This window comes from Hippoglossus hippoglossus, chromosome 17, assembly GCF_009819705.1.
Source record: "Hippoglossus hippoglossus isolate fHipHip1 chromosome 17, fHipHip1.pri, whole genome shotgun sequence".
Lineage (NCBI taxonomy): Eukaryota > Metazoa > Chordata > Actinopteri > Pleuronectiformes > Pleuronectidae > Hippoglossus > Hippoglossus hippoglossus.
This window is the reverse complement of record NC_047167.1, coordinates 12,120,936-12,141,592: the sequence shown is the minus strand read 5'-3', so window position 1 is coordinate 12,141,592 and position 20,657 is coordinate 12,120,936. Positions and strand designations below refer to the sequence as shown.

The 20,657-nt window shown below is 41.8% G+C and overlaps 3 protein-coding genes across 5 annotated transcripts in view; 1 reads left to right on the top strand and 2 right to left on the bottom strand.

The window, feature by feature from the left end:
• Positions 1–4,313, top strand: part of ece2a (endothelin converting enzyme 2a) — a 71,957-nt gene extending 67,644 nt beyond the window's left edge. Inside the window, exon 4 of the mRNA XM_034614599.1 lies at positions 2,838–4,313. Within this exon, the coding sequence (XP_034470490.1) occupies positions 2,838–3,128 (291 nt within the window). The 3' untranslated portion in view covers positions 3,129–4,313. The remainder of the gene's footprint in view (positions 1–2,837) is intronic.
• Positions 2,867–20,657, bottom strand: part of mul1a (mitochondrial E3 ubiquitin protein ligase 1a) — a 22,948-nt gene continuing 5,157 nt past the window's right edge. Inside the window, exon 7 of one of the 3 annotated variants that reach the window (XR_004616846.1) lies at positions 2,867–2,881. The gene's annotated coding sequence lies outside the window, so the exon portion shown is untranslated. Of the gene's footprint in view, positions 2,882–17,996; positions 18,557–19,877; positions 20,031–20,657 lie in introns of those variants that run through there. The other 2 variants (XR_004616847.1, XR_004616848.1) reach the window with 2 other exon arrangements.
• On the bottom strand, positions 10,635–13,693 carry camk2n1a (calcium/calmodulin-dependent protein kinase II inhibitor 1a). The gene is made up of 2 exons (XM_034614600.1): positions 13,159–13,693; positions 10,635–12,506 (listed from the first exon to the last, which is right to left on the bottom strand). The coding sequence occupies exons 1-2, from the start codon at positions 13,325–13,327 to the stop codon at positions 12,436–12,438; spliced, it is 240 nt and encodes a 79-aa protein (XP_034470491.1). The 5' UTR covers positions 13,328–13,693; the 3' UTR covers positions 10,635–12,435.

The following is a 20,657-nucleotide window of genomic DNA, read 5'->3' as shown; positions in this document are numbered from 1 at the left end:
CCTCTCGGAGGGACTCTTCTCTCCAAAGACCACAGGACAGTGAGGAGGTGGGGGGGGGGGGGGGGGGAGCACAGCTTACGCACAGATCTCAACTACTCCGTCCTGGATGCTTGCATGACATTACCGTGCTTTCATGAGGGTCTCATGTGAGCTCTGTTTTAAAAACCAGGCATGGAGCCATCCACAGAGACCATGCAGTGTTGTGGATATGACAAACGGCTTCATGAGTTAGTTTATCACAAATATGAAGGAAATGATTGTTTCCTTTTTGTCGATTCTATTCGATTTATCATCTTTTTAAGTGTTCCTCGGGTTGCACTGGGCTCTCAGCTCAAGTCTCATGTCTCCATCACTCAACTGACACAATAAACTGTTTTGCTGTGTTAGAAAAGGCAAAGAGACCACGTAGTCTCCCATCACTCTAACACAGCTCAATTAAACAGTGTTCAAACGTTAAAGCCATTCTCTTTCTATTTGCTTTCTCTGAGCTTCTGTAAAGCCTGGTAATTCTCATTAAGAAATTCTTTGTGTTGGAACCGTTAATTATCCTTCAATCGTGTCTCAAACTGTGCTGCGTTGGGTTTTTGATTATGAGGGAATTGGGCCTGGAAACTCCTTGAAAGGTCATTGAATTTGATGTTGAGGAAAGTGCGGAAATCCTGCTGTCTGTGATTGTACAACACAGAGCTGGCACAAGGTTGTTTTTCAAGTGTCAAGTTTTGGTTGTGAACAGAAGTCTCAAATCAAGACCCAGAAGTCAAATCCATTCATTTAACTAACTGATCCAAAAAACTCGCAATATTAAATAAAGTGATTTAAAAAGAAAGTCCTGGATCCACCCATGATCCTGATCGGCACCAAATTTGAATGGGTTGTTTGCTGACCCATAACAACCACCATCCACCAAGTTTCATGGTAACAACATGACTCAACGCAGCCTCAGACCCATGTTGAGACTTCGAGAATAAAGTTATCACATTACAAGAAAAAATATGTAATTTCCAGAGAGTAAAAACTCAATTTTACAAGGATGAAGTCGTAATTTATCAAGAATAAAGTTATAATTTCAGGCTATGTGACATTTTAGAGGCGAAGTATCAGAAGATCATTCTGCTGCCTATGTTTAAATCAAGTTAAAGGATTATGTAAGACACTGATTATTCAAAAGAACGAGCCACGCAGACTTGAAAGAAATGTCCTCTTTAGTGGAAGAGGTTTCATCTGTGTGCTTTTCAAAATTCAAATCATAGTCATAGTTATGTCTGTCTAACTACAGATCATAAAAGTAGCACTATGGCATTAAGAAGAATGCCATAGAAGAAGGATAGAAATCATCACTTCCATACTACACAGGGTTAGTAGCAGCAGTAAAAATGCACCGGAATCGGATCGGTACTCGTTATCGGTAGATACCCGTAACATGTAATCATTCTCTTAGTGCTTTAGGACAATATATCGACCCTGCTCACATGTTCGTTACATCAAATATAGAAAGTTTTTCGCCCACTGCTCAGTGTTCTGCAGTTTGTGTCCCTTCACTCCCACACACACTTCTGTCTCTGGAGAAACTCCCTGCCAAAGAGTAGCTAAATGTGTCTGTATACATGTGTTTGTGTCGGTGTCGATATTCTCTCTGTGTGTGTGTGTGTGTGTGTGTGTGTGTGTGTGTGTGTGTGCACTCTCGTTGCCTGCGAGCTGCAGTCCTCTCTTGAAGCGCACTGGGTTCTGCTGCACACGTGTATCTCACACGAAGGATCAACACACTGGAAGGCTGATGGACCCAGAACAACAATTATTCATAAGGAGGGACCCTCACAGTTTTCGTGCTGTCACACCATGTTATCAGACTGCATGGCTAAGCAGCCGCCGCTGTGGACTGAAGAGCTCAGTGCTCAGTGTTTGCTGTGGCTTACAGCAGCATAACGCACGCTCCTGTTTAGACTGAGGCTTTCATATCGTTTAAGCATAGTCACAAATCAGCTCCCTTTCCCTCACTCTGTCTGCGTAAAGTGGCCAAACAAGATCGTGGGAAATGTAGTTTATGGCTGGAAACATTTGCACAGGGTAGTAGTGATCAAGTACAATGTAGTAGTGTCCATATTCTTTTCTTTTTTGGATGTTTTGACACAGAATGACACACATGATCAAGGTAGCATGTTTCTCCCTTGTTAGCATTAGAGGCAAACAAACTTTGACTTCTTCTTTGGCTAATGCACCGGTGCTGAGCTGGTCTAGAGGAACTGACACAATGTACACCGTGTGTCAGGTTGAGTCAGAGAATCGGACCGAACAGCGACAGCACATAAATCAGGAGATTTACTCTTGCAGTTGATTCTACAGATTTGAATCCCCCAGTTTAAAGGTAGTCTTCTCTTCTAAAAGAATTTGAATAACCCGAGAGTTCATTGCTGGTTGTGCCATTGGACAAATCTCTGAATTAACTTGATAAAGGTCATAACAGACAGTAGCTTCCCTCCATAGCTTCGTAAGCCAATCCAATAACAAAGTGCATATTATGAATAATTTTGTGCTCCCATTAATGTTGCAGTGGTTGCATTAAAAATAGCTAAAGTCAATTGATCAAATGATTGCAGGTTATGTAATGCCTAAAACAGTTACTGCTGATGCACTGTCAGCTTTTCATTACCCAGTTGTCAAACGTATAAATTATCCTGTCAGTCTCCAGTCTTTCAACAAGCGGCTGCTTGTGTCGCAGAGGAGATTGCTGGTAATGATAGTGGTGATGGGAATCATAATGGTGTGGCTCTTGGCGGTAATGTAGTATGGTGGTAACGTCTCCTAATACTCTTCCTTCTTTTTTTTTTTCTCTCTCCCAGATCAGCCGCTGCTTGAAGCCCGGAGGACGCTTTGTCTCTGTTACCTTTGCGCAGCCCTTCTTCAGGAAACGCCTCTTCGCTCGCGCTGAGTACAACTGGTCAATCAAACAGTACAGTTATGGAAAGGGCTTTGAATATTTTGTGTATGTGATGACCAAAGGAGAACAGCTTAGTCCGGAAGATGCAGATGTGGAGAAAAAGCTACTTGAGGAGATGAAATCGGAACCTGGCCGGACCCCCGCAACACAAAAAGAGGACACGGAGGACTTCCTGTTGAATATTGACTTGTAAAATGACCGGAGTATCTTAAGGAATCTAAGACCTCAGAAACTTAGCAAAATAGCAATATATAACATTTTTGTATATTCAGTTTAGAAATTCGTAACAAACGTCGTTTTTTTACTTAATTTTAAAGAATATTTTTAAATAATTACTATTTCACCACATAGATGCTCAAATCCAACAGGATGTTTAACACAGGGCAGTGACTGATGCAAACAAAATGTACGGTATTTATAATTTATACACAATTTACACATTTGTTATGCTCTTATTACAAAGACAAAAGAGTTCTAACAGAAGAATTGTCTGAACTTTTAACTGCAGCTAACTTTGAAAACTACCTCATTACAGCTGCAGCACCAGCCAGTAAATCTACTGGAGTGTTAGAGTGACCATATATTGACCAGTTACACGTTTTTAATTTTAGGATCTACGAGAACAGGTTTACATGGTGTTATGTTAGAAATGCACATGAGCCAACGGACGTCATGGGATACAAGACAAATTTCAGAAGATATTCTGACAATAAAGTGTAATCTAATCTTAATCTAATTGATCTGATTTGATTGGCTGGCGTCAGTTTAGTGTTTGTTTAAACATGATTCGATTGGCTGGGGCCTCCAATGACGCATGAAAAGTCGTCATGCAACGTGACCACAAGGCAGTTTCGTAACGCATGACGTCATCCTATTCAAAGTGAATGAGCATCTTATGTTTTGGTTTTAGCACAGAATAAAATGAAAAAATGACTAATAATAATATACAATGCATGTGTATAAATCAACAATACATAAAGAACAACAGCTCTAGAGCAGCAGCTAAATAGTTTTTTAAGTATCTTAAATCTTGCGCATTGTTTTCCGTTGACGTCTCCATAAATGCAGGGTTCGGGCGCAGTCACATACCTGAATATTACCGTGGCAAACCTTCACCTTCTGTTCACTTCCAATCTGTAAGAGTGAAGAGGCGAATGAAACGTTTGCTTCCTGTGGCGAGGCAAATTGTGGTTTTTGTGTGGAATTAAACTTTGGTGAACTACCTCAGTAAAGATGCAACTGTGAAACAAATAATTATTTCACTTTATCACACCATGAACATTGTTTTATATATGTTTCAATGTTAATATCGTTGCGTTATCATTTAAGTTTTGATGACCATTAAATGATTTGCAGCCATGACCCATCTGTGTCATGATTCTCTGTCTATGCTAAAATCTTCCTCTGTTCTAGTGCAGGTTCTCAATGGAAACCTTTATCAGTCATAAGACAATTTTACAAACCAGGAGTCCTGGACTGTTCTGCATTTATATATAAATTCGATTCAACAGTCTCTGACTCTCTAGAGCCGCCTGTCACTGTTACGCAACACACAAGACAAAGTGGCATGTCTAGACACGGTACATAACAGCAGCACCGGTCTGCATGTGAAGTCCGTATTAAAGGCCATTGATATGAGAGTCAGAGTCTCCCCCCGTGTTGTGGTTGTCTGCATCTGTCCCACGTCTGATTTAGATTCCAGACAAAAGCAGCTCATCGAGATCTGCATTGCTTGACACACCTGTCCGTCATATTGATGGTGCATGAGGGCACGCACACGTACATTCAAGTGATCGCTCACCCTGCGTGTTATTTGTTGAGGAAACACGAGATGAGTCTCGGGTCCTTTGCCATCTACAGCTTAAATATAGACCAGAGAAGGTGGAGAGAGAGAGCAGGCAGACAGACAGGAAGGCTGGTGACTGGAAAGGGGGGGGGGGCACATTAATAAAGTAGAAATCATTTATTTTTAATTCTCCACTGAGATCTAATTACCACCTATTTTTAAAACTTGGGGGAAAGAAGTGTGTGGTTTTTCAGACGGCTCGTCTTCTTTTCCATGATTTTTTTCGGATGGAGTAACATGGTTGTTTGTTTAACTTTATGTTACCGATGTCATCTCAAGGTCAATTGAAAAAAACAAAACAATGCTAAAACAACTGAAAAAAACAAGAACAACTATGAGACAAAAATAACAGAATATAAATAAATTGATAAATGAATAAAAACAAAAAAATGTATAAGTACATTTTGCTCTCCTGGAGCTTTCAATCGCATCATAGCCTGAATTTGGCCAGAAGGGAATTCACTTTCGGTTACTGTTAAAAGGGGCCTGTCAATCTTTCTGTGCGAGCTGTGGTATGCAAAAGATCGCAGAGTAATTGGTGTGTAAATCTTGGAACTAAACAAGTGTGGTTTTTTTTGTGTCAACGTAAAACAGACCATAACCAAAGAAGAAGTGCAAAGAGAAACTTGTGCATTTTAAATAAAAGTTAGAATTAAAAGTTACAAGAGCTTGACCATGAAAGTTCTCTGTAAGACCCGTTCACAGACGACATCTTTTCTAGGTGTTTCTTTTGTTGTTTTTTATTCTATTCTTCTTCAAAAAGTTATTTTGCCAATAAATATATGTATATAACATGCACACCCTTTCATCGTCTGTGTAAACCTCTTTAGATAGAAAGATTTTGTTAATACTTATTATCTCGTTTTCTATGGTGACAGAGGGGTCAGGAGGATGCTTATATAGGTTTTAATGGTTGTAGGTTTGGTATTGACAATAGTGGCTTGGGCTGGCTTCATTGCTGACTGTGGACGGATGGAGGTTTGATATGTTGCTGCTCATTGAAACCTTTTTCCATCAAAGAATCATTTAATTTCCTCTCCTCCTTTGGACTTAGTTCCTTCTTACTTTCCTGTCAGTTCTGTAGATATATGGATATATTGAAATTCCGCCGTCCTTAAAGTTGCTTTCCAGCTCCCTTCGTCAGGCTGAGTGATGTGCCGTGGCAGAGACCCCCACCGTGAGATTTAACTCGACTGGACTTAAGTTACGTAACCGCCGAGCAGGGCACAGACCTCATGCAGGAGAGGGTTAGTCATCATCTTCTCTCAAACACAAGTCTGTGCTGTTTGTGTTTCTTCAGCCGATCACCTGTGTTATCCCATGATTTAATATAGAGTGTTGTGTATTAAACTGTGTGAGAGCTAATGGAGCCCAAACTTTCTCTCCTGATGCTAATTGTCCTCCATGCTCTGCTGCCCAAGGGCAGCAACAACACTAACCTACAGCTCAATGTCTCTCTCTCTCTCTCTCTCTCTCTCTCTCTCTCTCTCTCTCTCTCTCTCTCTCTCTCTCTCTCTCTCTTTTACTCTCTCAATCACTCTTCTATTCAACAACCCCTCTCCCTCACTCTGTCTGCATCGATTGGCCCTTAATGCGTTGGTGTGTGGTGTGAGGGCTCATGACATGCAAGTTAAGACATCTGTATCCCTGGGTCTTTTCTGCAGTATTGTCTGGTTGTGTTTAAACAGAATCACAACATAGCACTAGAGCTGCTTGTTTGTATGCCAGTCAGCTGCTCTCAGTTTTTTGAAGTGATTCTTAGTGGGAAATTCTGGTTTGGGACCATCTGTCCTATCGGTAGTAAAAACACAACGTACCGACGCAGTTTATTTGTGACGTCCGGGAATGCAGCAACACGACAAAGACGTCCGATGAGGCAAGAGCGATGAGCGCATATAGAGGGAATCAGTGGCATCAGATGCAGCGTGGACTGAGAGAAAGCACTTCTGCTGCTTTCAACAGCTCTGTATATCTGCTCATCTCCCTTGGGGCAGCGTAATGGCATTATATGCTGTATGGCACGCTTATGTAACAGAAGGAGGAATATTAATGGTCGTCCACTCAGGACAGCACAAAAGTGGAGTCAGATCAAAGCTCTCAGTCCCCAGTCCCCAGTACACAGTACACAGTACACACACACACACACACACACACACACACATGCATACACACATGCATACACTCAACTCGCACCTAGAACCGGGAGTTGCTTTTGGTGTGTGTGTTCATGTATTTCAGAGATAACAACAGAGGGTACAAGGTTGCTCTTTGCTTGTTAAACTGTCCCTGGGAAGGCATCTGCATCATGTCTGTTCTGACCCGAGCTCGCCCTCCAGGTCCAGCTCCAGCCAACAGTCGACCGACCTCTGACCCCCGCAGCTGCACAATGAGGAGTGAATCTGTGTCTCACCCAAAAGCGGCTGATCATTAGTTGTTGCCTGAGATGTTGGCAGTGTCTCTACCATCATCACTCAAACAGAAGATGAGGGAATGTACTTTGGCAAAACTGAGTTCATTCCTTCAGTAGAGTTTAGAGTAAATTAAGAGTCTGTGCCAAGTGGCAGTGAAGCTGATAAGTCATGGACACCAAGAACTTTACTCTTAATGTTTTGACCTGGGGTTTTATTCTTCTTATCTCTTCATACCCCCTGTGGGTCAGGGGGTAGAGCGCTCGTCCTCTAACCAGAAGGTTTGATCCCAGTCTTCCGTATACCAAAGTGTTCTTGGGCAAGACGCTGAACTACAAATTGCCCTCTGTCTTAGAAGTAGTGCTGCACATAGATGCACTGTGTGAAAGGCAAGAACTGTTCTGTAAAACGCCTTGAGTTCTCATCAAGACAAGAAAAGTGCTGTATGAAAACAGACCATTTACATTTCCTGATATGGACAAAGACACCGAGAAGACACAGCAGTGAGATCTGTTTCGGATGGAGGCAACAAATGCTGTGTGTCTGAGGGAAATAAACATTTTATAAAAAAAATGTTATTCAATATATTAGTCAAACATGACAGTGGCTGGCAAGCTGTTGAGGTGTTGATAGGATACTAACACTGATACTTCAGACAGAGATGGGCTGGCTGTTTCCAGCCTTTATGCTAAGCTAAGCTAACCACCTGCAGATTCTTGTGCGAGCGGCGCTACTTGAAAACAAATCTTTTTGGTTTTACAGCAAACGGAAAACTTTTCATGAGGGCTGACCCGAATGCTTCAAAGCTTTGACCGCTGCCACGATAATCAAAATACACGTCGGAATTTGAATGCTGTATATGTATCATCATAAAAAAAATCTGATAGCCCATGAAATAAGCAATTCATTATGCATCAACATTAATCATTAGTTATTCTCAGACAAGGACATCTGTTCCCAGCACTGAGCACGTGACTGGCTTACGAGTTCCAGCAACGCTAGCAAGATGCTGGAAAGTCGAGTGCCAGATATGCCAAAGGATTTTTGTCCTTGTCCCAGTTTTTTCCGACTGGCCTTGTAAACGGTAATGAAGCAACATGTCACGCAAGCCAACAGTCTCAGCAAAGTGATCCTCTTAGCCTCATGTCCCTGAGTGGTCGCAGACAGCAAAGTCCTTGAACCTGAAAATATTTCAAAATCATAAATTCGATTACAACACTGAAGGAAGACGCTGCGGCACAACCATTTCACTGAATAACTGTAAAAGTCACATGTCCACGGTCAGACTCAGGAAAGGGAGAGAGGCGTGGAGCAGAGCTGCCACAAATCAATACCTTATACCCATTTATGTCAGTCCGGGTCCGGCCTTTGAGGGCTGCCCATTACTGTGTGAAGTGTAGCCGTCCATGCCACACACGCAAACACACACTCACACACACACACGCATCATCCACAACAACAACATGATCGATAGCGCTGTGTGTTTACTCAGTCCAGTGCTGATGTTATCCAGACAGTCAATAAACTCACTGATGGCTACACTGATGATGCCGTGTTGATGTGCTGTTATTAGAGTGAAGTGTGATTCAGACTAATATGAGGGTCTGTGTTTGTGTTGTTGTTGTGAGAACCTGCAGCTTTTTATAGACATGTTCTGATACCGTGGATGTTTTCCCACATCTCATCGCTGTGGTGTGATGTCCATGAAAAAATTATTTTACAAGGACATGTGTTTTTATAATTCGATGCTGTCTAGTTTGGTGAAGCACATGTGGAGGAGGGGTGTTATAAACAGACACAGTTTCCAGACTGACAGTGTTGGTGAGCAGTGTAGTGCAGTATCCTTCACCTTCTCTTCTGACAGTTTCACCTCATGTCGCAGTATTTTAGTATCAGAGAAGAAAATAAACACCCACATGTCCGCAGATAGCATTACAAATATACGCTGAGGCTGATATTTAGTTTATATATTATCACTGCGATCTCGGAGCCTATCAGCTGTCATCTGATGACCAATTAGCCTCTGGGGACATCGGCCAATATCTTTGGGATCCCGGTGTAAAAAGAAGATATTCAGGCCAAAACTCCTGCTACTGTTTTCCAGTTTGTTTACAGTGCGACTAGTTTCTTTTACCACTCGAGTCGACCGTTTCTCTACACAAAACACAGACAGTGATACTCATTGTCTGTGTTTTTTACGTCCAGACGACATTTTTGGCTAATCTCTATTAACAGCTATCTTCTTATGACTGCAGAAGAATTAAAAAAGCTGATAGGTTATTGATTTCAGTCAGTGTGTTCCACTTGTTTTGCGCTCCACACTGACTTTTAACCTGCAGGCAACCACAGCCTGCTCAAATCTGATTGGTTATAGAAATGGAAACCACAAGGCTGCTGGTCCCAAACTCTTGTCCCTCGCCTACAGAATCTGTATATTCACATGAAGAATGTTTAAACGGATTATTGTCGCTGTTACCTATCGACTGTGTCAGTATATTCTTCGTCAGTTGTAACACCTTTACAAGAACTGTTGCAATCGTTAGTGTGGGGAAAGATACTAACAAAATGCTGACAACAAGATGAAAGCAATGGATGAATGGTTCAAACGTCCAGTTTCTGCCTCTTTGAATGGTTTTGGCATGAATGCAAACTTGAAACTGGAGAAGGAAGAAAGAATTGCTTCCACAATATCATCCTGAATGGATTTATTCTCTGTCGTATAATGCTGTACAACAATGTCAAAGATCTGTCAAAAAGGGAACAAGGAGGAGGAACGTCAGCCTATCTGATGTGGGTGTGAGGATATTTTGGACAAGAAAAGTTGCGAAGCTATAACAAACCACCTGACATGTTGAAAACTTGATTTTGAGGCCGTTCTTAATAATATGTAGGTTTTTCTCGGTGCATCAACATTGTGCCGTCGTTTTAAAGCGAGTGCTACAGTAGCCTTTATAAGAGAGCCACTGTATGAGAGCACTGTACAGCCAGACATTGATAGATGATCATGTGGCCAGCCGTGGCTCCCCAGGGGTGTGTGGTTTAATGGATTCACCAGTGTAGGCCAGCACGGAGCTGTTTAACAGCTTAACAGATGGATCACTGTTTCTTCCCTGCTCTTTAATTAAGGATCAGTATTTGCTGTCACTGAGGAGATGGCTCTGGAGGCAGCCTTTAACTGATGACCAAAGCTACACAGAGATGTGTTTTTACAAAGATGCAACTGTTTGTATGTTGTGTTTCAACTACAAGTGGAAAATGTCGTGTTGGGATTTAGATATAATGAATTTGTAATGCTTTGTGTGGAGAGGTGATGCTCTGTGTTTTTTGTTTTTTTTTCAATCGGAACACAAGCTGTGTACGCCATGATGCTTGTCCATGGTTTGTTGACTCCCATTGATATGTTAGAAAATGCCTTATAGGATCAAAGCCAGGCCAAAGAATCACATTAACATCTTCTGTCACCATTTATTAATTCACCAAATACAGTGAAAATGGCATCATAATATACAATGATTCATTCTTAGAATGTCATGACATTTTGTTGCTTTTTTGCTTCATAAAACGATGTTTCATTATTGAAAATATTAAGGTTTCATGCACAACAAACCATATCCAGTTTCTTTAAAATAATGGTACAAAATAAATAAAATTAAAAAAACAAAGGTTGTAATGTCCAAAGTCGGTCAAATAACAACGTGTCATTTGAGGATACTCGTAAACAGTGCAATATATATCTAAAACTGCGATTTTCTAACAAATTCATCAACGAAGCTCAAGTCACAGTATACGATTTCTTAATAATAGTTTAACATTGATGTGTGCAAAAACCCCAGACACATTCAGTTAGTCTTTAAAAAAGGTCCGACCTCTGATATAGAATTAGACCAGTCCACCAAAATCCCAGAAGTGCCTCTTATGAAGCCTAGTCTCATTCTGTATATCCTCTCTGAAGTAGAAATATTTTTGTTGATGAATTGTAAGACGATAGACTAGCATATCATTTAAATAACAAATATTTAGATATAAAAATACAAATATGACTTTTGTTTAAAAAGAAGCGTGCCAGGGTAAGAGTGGTGGCACCTGCGTTGGCACCGGAGTGAGAGTTCATGCAAATAGATGGAGAAAAAACTTCTAGATTTATAGAAGACGAAACACAGATAATCGCAAAAATCTAAATTATAGAACGATTATTTTTTCCCATCAATTTCATGACTTTAATTTTAAATATTTACTGTAATCCCACATCTCTGCTGGCCTCTGTGGATATCTGAGCATCTGAAAATAGAAACAAAAGAAAAATAGAGGAAAAGATATGTGCAGGTGTAAATCAGCTACATGGAGGTGCCGGCCCGCACCTTCAACCACTAATGGGTAATGCAAGAAGAAGAATGTAACCTGCGGTTCAGTTAGAATCTGGGGCCGGCGATGCTCTTTAAGGGCCCAAAAACAAAGAGAAAAACATATGGGGTTCTACTACAGAAAATATCAACATTGCACCATCCTCGGATATATGTTTTTACATACAATGGGTCTTCTCTATTTAGTAGACTCGAGAGTTTGGTTGGTCTGTTTTTAAAAGCGTTTTTATACCAGCAACGGGAATGCATTGGACCAGTGCTGAAAGGACAGCTCCCTTGAATGCACCGTCGCCGACTGAGTCAACAAAGCAAAGCGTACAGGAGGGAGGGGGGGGGGGAGGATGGGGAAGTCAGGGGGGAGGGTGTCTGAGAGCTTAAAGCCTACCTACTGTACAACTTATTGAAACAGGGCTGGGATTTAGCTCCAGCCTCCAGTTGCACTACTGAGTTTCTTATACAGCGCTTTTTGGAAAGAAAAAAATTGAAGATGGTCGTGAAGTAATGACAAGTTCATCCATCATTAAAGTCAGCAGAGGTTGAGACACAGAGCAGGAGTCCGCCATCTCAACATCGTGCTGCGCAGCAGGAGTTAAACATCGGGATTCGTCTGAAGAATTGCCAGCAATCCCATGATAAAAATCTTGGTCTTCGCCAGAGTCTCTTTCTCTTCTCTCTCATCCCTTCTTCACCTCTTCCTCATTTATCTTCCTCTTTCCGTTTTTACCCCCTTCTTCATCGTCTTCTTCTTCTTCGCCCTTTTCTCCATCATCCCATCCTAGCTTTCGTGCCGTCGTCCTCTCCTGCAAGTCCTCGAACATGCACAGCCGACAAGTGCTTCGAATCGGTGATCAAAATTAAAAGAGTCTGCAAGGCCATCGCTCGTGTTTACACGCCGGGTGAGGACTTGTCTGTCATCCCCTTCAGGACCTCGTCTATTCGGTCGTCCTCGATGACCACTGTGGAGAGAGAGAGAAAGAGAGAGAGAGAAGGGGGGAGAGGATGTTTACTGAGGGACCAGGGCAGCTCAGACACATCATAAGATTTCTATTACATCCCTGTAGGGAGCCAATATTGTCCGTGTTCGGATTTCTTTCACTTTCATGCGCACTTCTCATTAGTGGAGCGGAACATGGCGCACAAAGCAAGTGAGCGAGTTGCAGGTGAATAAATTAATTAATTAAAGCACAACAGCAAATCCCCCAGCAACGTACACGTACGCGCACTTTGTGAAAAAAAAACAACTCATTCCGGTAATGGCGACGAGCCAGGCGTTTATCCTTCCTCTTTAACCCCGTTGTTTTTTATTGGACAAAACATGGGGTGTGTCTATATAGTGAAGCTGATTTCTATAGAACATACATGTAAACAGTTTGCCAAACGTCAAACCACTGAGCAATGTGATAAAATTGGTATTTTAGTGCAGTGGTGCGTTTTTTTTAATCCAAATTACGCACAGCCTGCGTAATGATCCAAATCAAACTAAATCAATTAAAAACACTGACAATACACTTTCCCCATTTTGCATCACACTAAAAACAACCATGATTATGTCTGAATAATAGTGACAACATGCCAGAGTCTCAGTTCATTAATCAAACCGTCCTTTACCTCGCTTGGCTCTGCCGATCTGTCCAAGCTTCGGGGGTCGTTTCGCCTGCGACGAAGCGAAAAAAGCGCTTGTGTCCTGCAGTCCGCAGCTAAAGGACATCTGGCTGACCTCGCTGTCCGCCCCGTAGCCGTTCATTTTACCCTCGCTGTATGGCAGCACCTCGGACATTGTGGCACAAAAAAGGAGGAGAAGGATCACCAGCTTGAAAAATTAATCAAGTCGATGGAAGATCTTCCTCGACGCAGCCGTAGATCCCTTTTTGTTGGTGGTTGCAGCTGATGATGGAGTCTCTCTCCTGCTGGGATCCTCTGTGAAGGAGACTCGATGTGGATGAGGCGTCTGAAGTCCTGGTGCTTGTTGTGGTCTCTGGATGTGTTGCAGCTGCAGGGAGAGACGCTGTTATATGTATGTGCGAGCGCGCGCGTGTGTGTGTGTGTGAGGGAGGGAGAGAGAGAGAGAGTGAGCGAGAGAGCGAGAGGAGGGAGAGTGAGCTGTGTTTGCCTGTGCTGCTGGATGATGTCTGGTGAGGGAAGTGGGAGATCCCGGGATCATAAAGGAAACCCAGGCTGAACGGTGAAGTCATCCATCCGGGTTGGAAGCTGTGTGTGTGTGTTTGTGTTTGTGCGTGTGCGTGTGCGTGTGTGTGTGGCTCCAAATGCTAGAGGAGCAAGAGCGACATCAACAGGCCAAATATGAAATTGATCAATGCACAAACAGATTTCACGTTTAGAAGACGTTCTTTTCTTTAGAACAGAGGAAAATTTAAATCAGAGGAAAACTAAGATGAAACATAAAATGTAAAGGATGTATACTTTTGCGTTATACTATGGGACATATTAGTCTAGTTATAGGGCGTCAATATAATCGAGTTATATACTGTAGCATATACAACAACAAAAGACATTGAAGGTATACAAAGCTCTAGTTAGCTGTAGTTAGTTTTATGTTACACCAACATTAGACATTTTGATTTAATGTTTACTTTTACTTGTAACAGAGTATTTTTCTATTGAGGTATTACTACTGGCTTGAATAAATAACCCCAATGCTTCTTCACGACTGAATGTACTAGCCCATATTTTTTATTTATTATATCTTACATTCCTAGGGGCAGCTTTGGCTCAGGAGGTAGAGAGGCTTGTCCACTAACCTGAAAGTATGGGGTTCGATCTCCTGCAGTCTGCGTGCCAAAGAGTCTTTGGACAAGATACTGAACCCCAAAGCCTGTGACGGCTGTGCCAGCGTGCTTTGAATGTGTGTAATAGAAAAAGTTCATACATTAGCACTGAATGAATGTGTGTGTGAATATAATAAATTTGACTTGTCCTGAGCATTTCGAGTGGTAAATAAGACTAGAAAAGCTCAAAAACAATTCAATTTAACATATTTTGCTGGCGTGTCTTGACTATAACTAAGAGTCTGGAACAGAGCAGCAGTTACTGACTAAAGGACAAGATAATATAGGGTCAAATTTATGCAGATATGAAAACACTTTGTTAAACTTGTACAACCTAACAGTTAAAGTATAAAGTCTTCTATGTGGACGAAGCTCTCTATACCATTGGTATAGAATCCAAGCTATTTGACCCATGCAGAGGAATAAAACACATCTTTTTCAAGTCGGTGTCTCGTGTTCCCAAATTATGTGAAACTTTGTGAAAGTGTAATTCTAAATTTCTGGAGTGCCACACGGCAGCAGAAGGACATACAAAAACGGACAGATAATGAACAACCTAGAAAACCTAACACGACAGTATTATATAGAATAAGAAGCATGATTAATTTTACATCTACAGGATAATGCCTTTATGAAACATATCTGGTGCTGTCGTGTGCCAGAACATAATAAACTCTCTTCGTTTCAGCACCACGGACAGAGCTGACATCATTTATACATTTGCTGCATCTGAAATTACGTCATTCTCCCCTGCCTCCTTTTTTGTTGCAGCCTATGTTACAACATCCTGTCCTCGCAGCATATGGTGTCTCATAAAAGGCTGAAATAATGAACTGATGGAGAGCCTATTATTGGACCAGCCCTGTTTTAACAACTTGGGCCAGCTGACCCATCTATAAACATGGAATAACCTTTCCACTGAAGCAGTGTTCCTCCGTTTCTGCAGCCAGCTGACTGGGGAAAGTGACTGGCTGACAATCTGGAGATCAGTGGTGCTTTAGAAGCTCTTGAATATCCTTCACAGTCAAAAGTAAGTGTTCCCACAGAAACATGGGCCATATAACTTCCTGTAAAACATGTTAGTGAGTCCCCTGAGGGTCTCTTTTAACCACCAGTTTACAAAGTGAGCATGCACATTTGGTGGTTCCAACTCAAAAAGTCAATTTCCGTGCTTTGCAAAAAAGCAGTTACAGAGATTTTAATGAGGATGTTGCTAATTGTAAAAATCAACCAAAGTGATTAAAACTGCAGCTAATTATTCTTTATCCAATTATGATTTGTCTCTGACATGGATCCACGATCAACATGAAAGGTTACATGAATGTGCCACTCCATCCGAATTCCACCGGGATGACTCACAAAGCTCCTCCTGCCCAATATTCCGCCGCCTCCAGCTGTCAACAAGCGGAGCCACAGATTCATGCAAAGGGGTTCATGCGAGGGCCAGAGATTTCACATGACGTCATCAGTCGGCGACACAGTTGAGGGCTGTGGGGAAAACTCTGACCTGCCGCTCCAGATGGGAACAGCTGCTGCTTCATGATCACTATTTTTGGGAAGAAACGTAGATGTGTCGCACCAACTGGACACTTCTCTTCCTTACCTCAGGCCCTAGTAATGCACTGCCACGTACATAGTGAGCCCAGTGTGCCTCTCAGTTGGTTCATCTTAGTCTACTTCAATTGATCTTTCTACATCCTCATCTCTCCTCTTCTTTCCCTTTTTCTCTTCTTCCTGCTCTGCCTCTTTAGCAAGCAGCAGTTGTTAATGATCTGACTCACTCAATCAGTCGCATAATCTCTGACAAGGGCACCTACCCTTAAGAAATGTGTGTGTGTGCTCTGGAAGCACTGCCTCCAATTACAAATGAATCACAGTGCTGAGTCACTCACCCCCTCCCCATCTCTCCCCTCAGGCAGACTGAGCTCCGCTGCACTTACACACACGGACACACACACACACACATTGTGTATATACACACCATGTTCCTCCTTGAGGAACACTAGCTGAGGAAAAACACAGATAACAAGTCGAGAGCTAAGAGCCAGGATCAATGCTGTGTGTATCAGGTCGTAGGTATTAGTGTAAGTGAGAGAAAGAGAAGCAGCGACTAAAAATGGCTAAAAATGTAACTGAGAGCAGAAAGTGGAGACACACACACACACACACCATCTGCAGCCATGGACCAAATGAAAGTAGTGTATGTATCTGCTCTGCTCATCACGAAGATTAATGCTGTTTGTTTTCCTGCGTAAACATCCTCCAAAAGATTGTGGGAACACTGGCAGAGCTCTGGCCTTTGGATCAGTGATCACACAGCTGAGATACACACACTCACAGCTGTAGTCGGAAGGTGCATCTCATCCACATGGGAGACCAGCGCTGGGATCAAAGAATGATTCAAGTTCTTTAACTGTGAAGTCTGTGTTTGATGTGAAAGTACAACTTGTCACCAAATCCTCTTGAAGTATCAGCATTTTCCTGAGAAATATTTTGTTTTCACATAAAAAAGATTTTTATTTCATCGGGCCTTTCTAAACACCAAAGGACACCCTCCAATATATCACACATAAATACAACAATAATTAAAATTAAAACACAAATCATATTATTTGATAATTTATAGTATTATATTAATGTTTGTTGTGATCAGTGATGCAAATATAGCTATAACTATACATGTAGTGCACAGTTTTAATTTAAGCTACTCAAATGTATATGATCATCAACTTATGATTAGCTTGATCATTGTTTATTAACTATTCCAACTGAACTGAACATTTTAGTGCCTTTCAGCTCATTGTTTTGGTTTTCTGGTCGAAAACTTCACTGTTTCTTTCTTACTGCTCTTTTCAGCCTATTGTTTTTGTAGCAGGTAGATTTTCAGTGTACTCTGTAAACTATCAGCCCTCCACCGAACAACGGATAAAGTTTGTTGTTAACATCTTTTAGTGAATAAAGAGCCAGATTTCCCTCAGGAAGTGTTGTTTTTTCCCCGTTAAGATCCATTAACTATTTACTCGGAAATCAATGAAAACAGTTGAAAACATCCTGTCTCACAATGTTTAAGAAAGTAATTAAAAGTCCTGGATCTGCCCCCTGATCCACTTCTTCCTGACCCATCTTTCCACCAAGCTTTGTGGTAATCCATCCTGTTGTTTTTGTTCGATGCTGCTAACTAACAGACATAATCTCCTTAGCAGAGATAACAGCTTTGTCATTGTGTTTCCAGCTCACTAAAGTAGCCCCAATTTGTCTAATGATCAGTTCATACTGTTTCTTTAAAAGTTAAATATCCAGCAGCAGAAGTATCTTTCAGTTTCCTACTTGTTAATCATCTTGTGATGCCTCAGATTAGTCCGGTGACCATGTAGGGTCGTGACCTCCACCGTGAGAACCGCTGCTGTCGCCGGATCTTTGAGGAGAGTTTTGTAGTTCTACAAATCTGAGATAACTTGATATCCAATAATAATATCACTGTTGCTCTTGATAATCCTCAGATCTCACTGTCAACAGTTTATATTGATAGTACTTCCAGTCGAGGTTAAAGTCCCTATGAATACTGTGTATAACATATTTCAGGGGATTATCCAGAGAAACATGAACACGGATTGTGGAAAAATATCTTACCATTTCATTTTTTTATATAATTTTTTTATTCTGTGGACAACAAAATCTGATTTCCATTCATTTATTGCATTGTGATGGAGGCATATATCCCAGAGGTGGTTATTAGAGGTTGTAAATTGGGCGAAGGGGTTAAAGAGAAGGGAGTTCTCTACCTGCAACAATAGGGATGGTATCCCTTCCTCCATTGGAAATACAGTATATTTAATTCTGAATACTGGCTTGGAAGCAATCCAGTATAATCTACTTAAACCGAAATGCCAAACAAAAAAATCTTTATATTGGACCACTGTGTATATCCCTGCGACACCATCCCTGGCTCCATCTCCTCAGGGAGGAGGCGCTCAGTTTGTTGATGAGAGGAGAAGCGCTGCAGTCACACTTGTGTTGGAAAGTAGGTCACATATCCCACGTTTCACCGCATGCCCAAAGCAGATGGGTGACAGCGGTAATTGGCATCAGGGACGATTGCACGCTGTGATGGCTCTCTCTCCTGAGATACCGTACCTCTACCTTTCCCCCTGCTGTCTGCTGGAGTGTCTGCTAATGCTCGGCTGCCAAAGTTGAAAAAGACTGCTGCACCCCAGCCCTCCCTACGAAGAGCACAAGCACATAAGGTCAGGGCGAGTCAGGATTTCAAAGAACTCTCAGAAAAACTTTTCCTGCAGAACTGGAGCTGCATGTCATTCAATCTAACTTCATCATATTAGGCCTGAAGCAACAACAGCCACGCCATAGCAGCTCGGTGTGGCTGCAAGCACAGCAAAGTTTTATCATTATTAATGTTACATGCTCAAAATGGCAACGCTGACATGCTGATGTTATGATGTTTACCATGTTCATCATCTAATGTAGATAATTACATTAAACACGCTAAGTAGCAGAGGCTGGTGTCAATAGCATTAGTTGTGCAAGTATTTGGTCATAATTAATACATTTAAAGATCTGATGATTGCGCTTGTTGAAAAGTCTGGAAATTCACCAAAGGTTCATCCTGAGGGGACCATGACTGTCTGAAATTCTTGGCAATCCAGAGAGGTTTAAATATCCCACTGAAACTCCACCTCATGATGGCGCAAGAGTAATAGTCAGGGGTTCAAAGATTCTGAACAAGAGACAAATGCCGCTTCAAAATCCCGCGGTCATCCATCAAAAAGTTTCAGACTGATGTGCCCTTCCCCCGAAACTCCACTGATAATATTAAGGCCGTGATCATTACTAATGTTGCCCTTAAAACCGTGTTTGAAAGGAATAAAAAGGTTTTGCCTCACTTAACCGCCATCGTCTACGCCCGCGTCTTCACAAATCAGGGGCTAAACCCAGGAAGCACGGCTAATTAGAGAATGATAATATCATTTAAATGGTCTCTCACTTATCAGAGTGGATTAAACAGGGTATATTAATTCCATCCGAGCATCCACTGGAGTCAGTGTCAGCCAGTACAGACCGTCGAGTGAAGAAAGGTGAACACAACACAGTGAATGAAGGGTCATCAGATTGTTTTCAAAGCCTTTATCTCTATAGGAACTGTACATAGTATCAAATGTAATCTATGGATCAGTCTATTGCATGGATTAGCTCCAAAGGCCTATCTGAGAATAACACTTTCACTCTTTTGTTGTTATGCCCTTTTCATTCTCTCATATACTCAATTAAACTGGACTGAACAAATAAGAAGTGATTGTCCCCCCCCCGTGCCCTCGGAGGTCTGCGAGTGCTACAGGAATAGTCTTGTTCCCCGAGAGCCACAGCTGCTGTTCTGCTGAGAGAGCTCGTGAAGAATTTGTCAACGTGAACCCTCATGACCGCTGAGCAAGATTTATGGGATCCTGTGTCGCCCACCTGCTCCTTTTTCACCCCCCACTCAGGCCCAACGACGCACTCTTCACCTTACACCCCCCCCCCGCCCCCAGCTCTTCCCTTTCTGTGCCACTGCTTTTCATGTATCCGCCATATTCTCCACGTCTTCTTCTCACTGCTTGTTAGAATTGACAGAAATAGCACCCTCGATGACTCACTACACCAAAGTCTTTTCAGAAACCAGGTGCTGTCAACAAGCATGTGTGCCTATGGAAAAAAAATATATAAGGAATATCTCATTTTGAGTGAAACAAGTATTAATTCAGACATGAGCTACTCCTCTAATGTTTGACAGAAACAGTGGCCAGATAGTGTGACTTCGGTTCAGAGATGAAGGCGAGACCGAGGCCAAAAACTGCAGACCCCAGTGTACTACACTTGTTCCTATCCCAGGATAACCAGGGTTATTTAAAATGAAGACACGTTTAATGTTAATGATTGCATTCAATATTTATATCAGGGTTTCTGCAGATTTCAATTTGTTAAGTCTTTTTTATGAACTTTTCAAGACCATAATGACTTAGATTTTAGACCTAAGTCCCAGAATTATTTACACACCCACATCATTGTAAATAAGGTGAAGTAGTCTGTCAGAGAATAACCCTCAAAACACCTTGTTATCTCACAAACTACAGTCAGAGACGGAAGGTATCCACAGTCTTTTCCACAGCCAAGCCCATTGTACTGAGATTCATTCTGACCGGGTTGTTTGTATTAGTTCCACGTTGGTCTTATTTGTACTTTCGTTTCAGCATGATATCCGTATTATTGAGCAAGAACATAGAGAGGTATTACAAATTATGCAGGCCACCAAAACATTTCTCTTAAAATGGA

Coding starts and splice junctions, on each gene's coding strand:
- camk2n1a (XM_034614600.1), bottom strand. CDS start 13,327: ATGTCCGAGGTGCTGCCATACAGCGAGGGTAAAATGAACGGCTACGGG. Junction 12,507..13,158: donor GATCGGCAGAGCCAAGCGAG/GTAAAGGACGGT, acceptor CTCTCTCCACAG/TGGTCATCGAGGACGACCGA.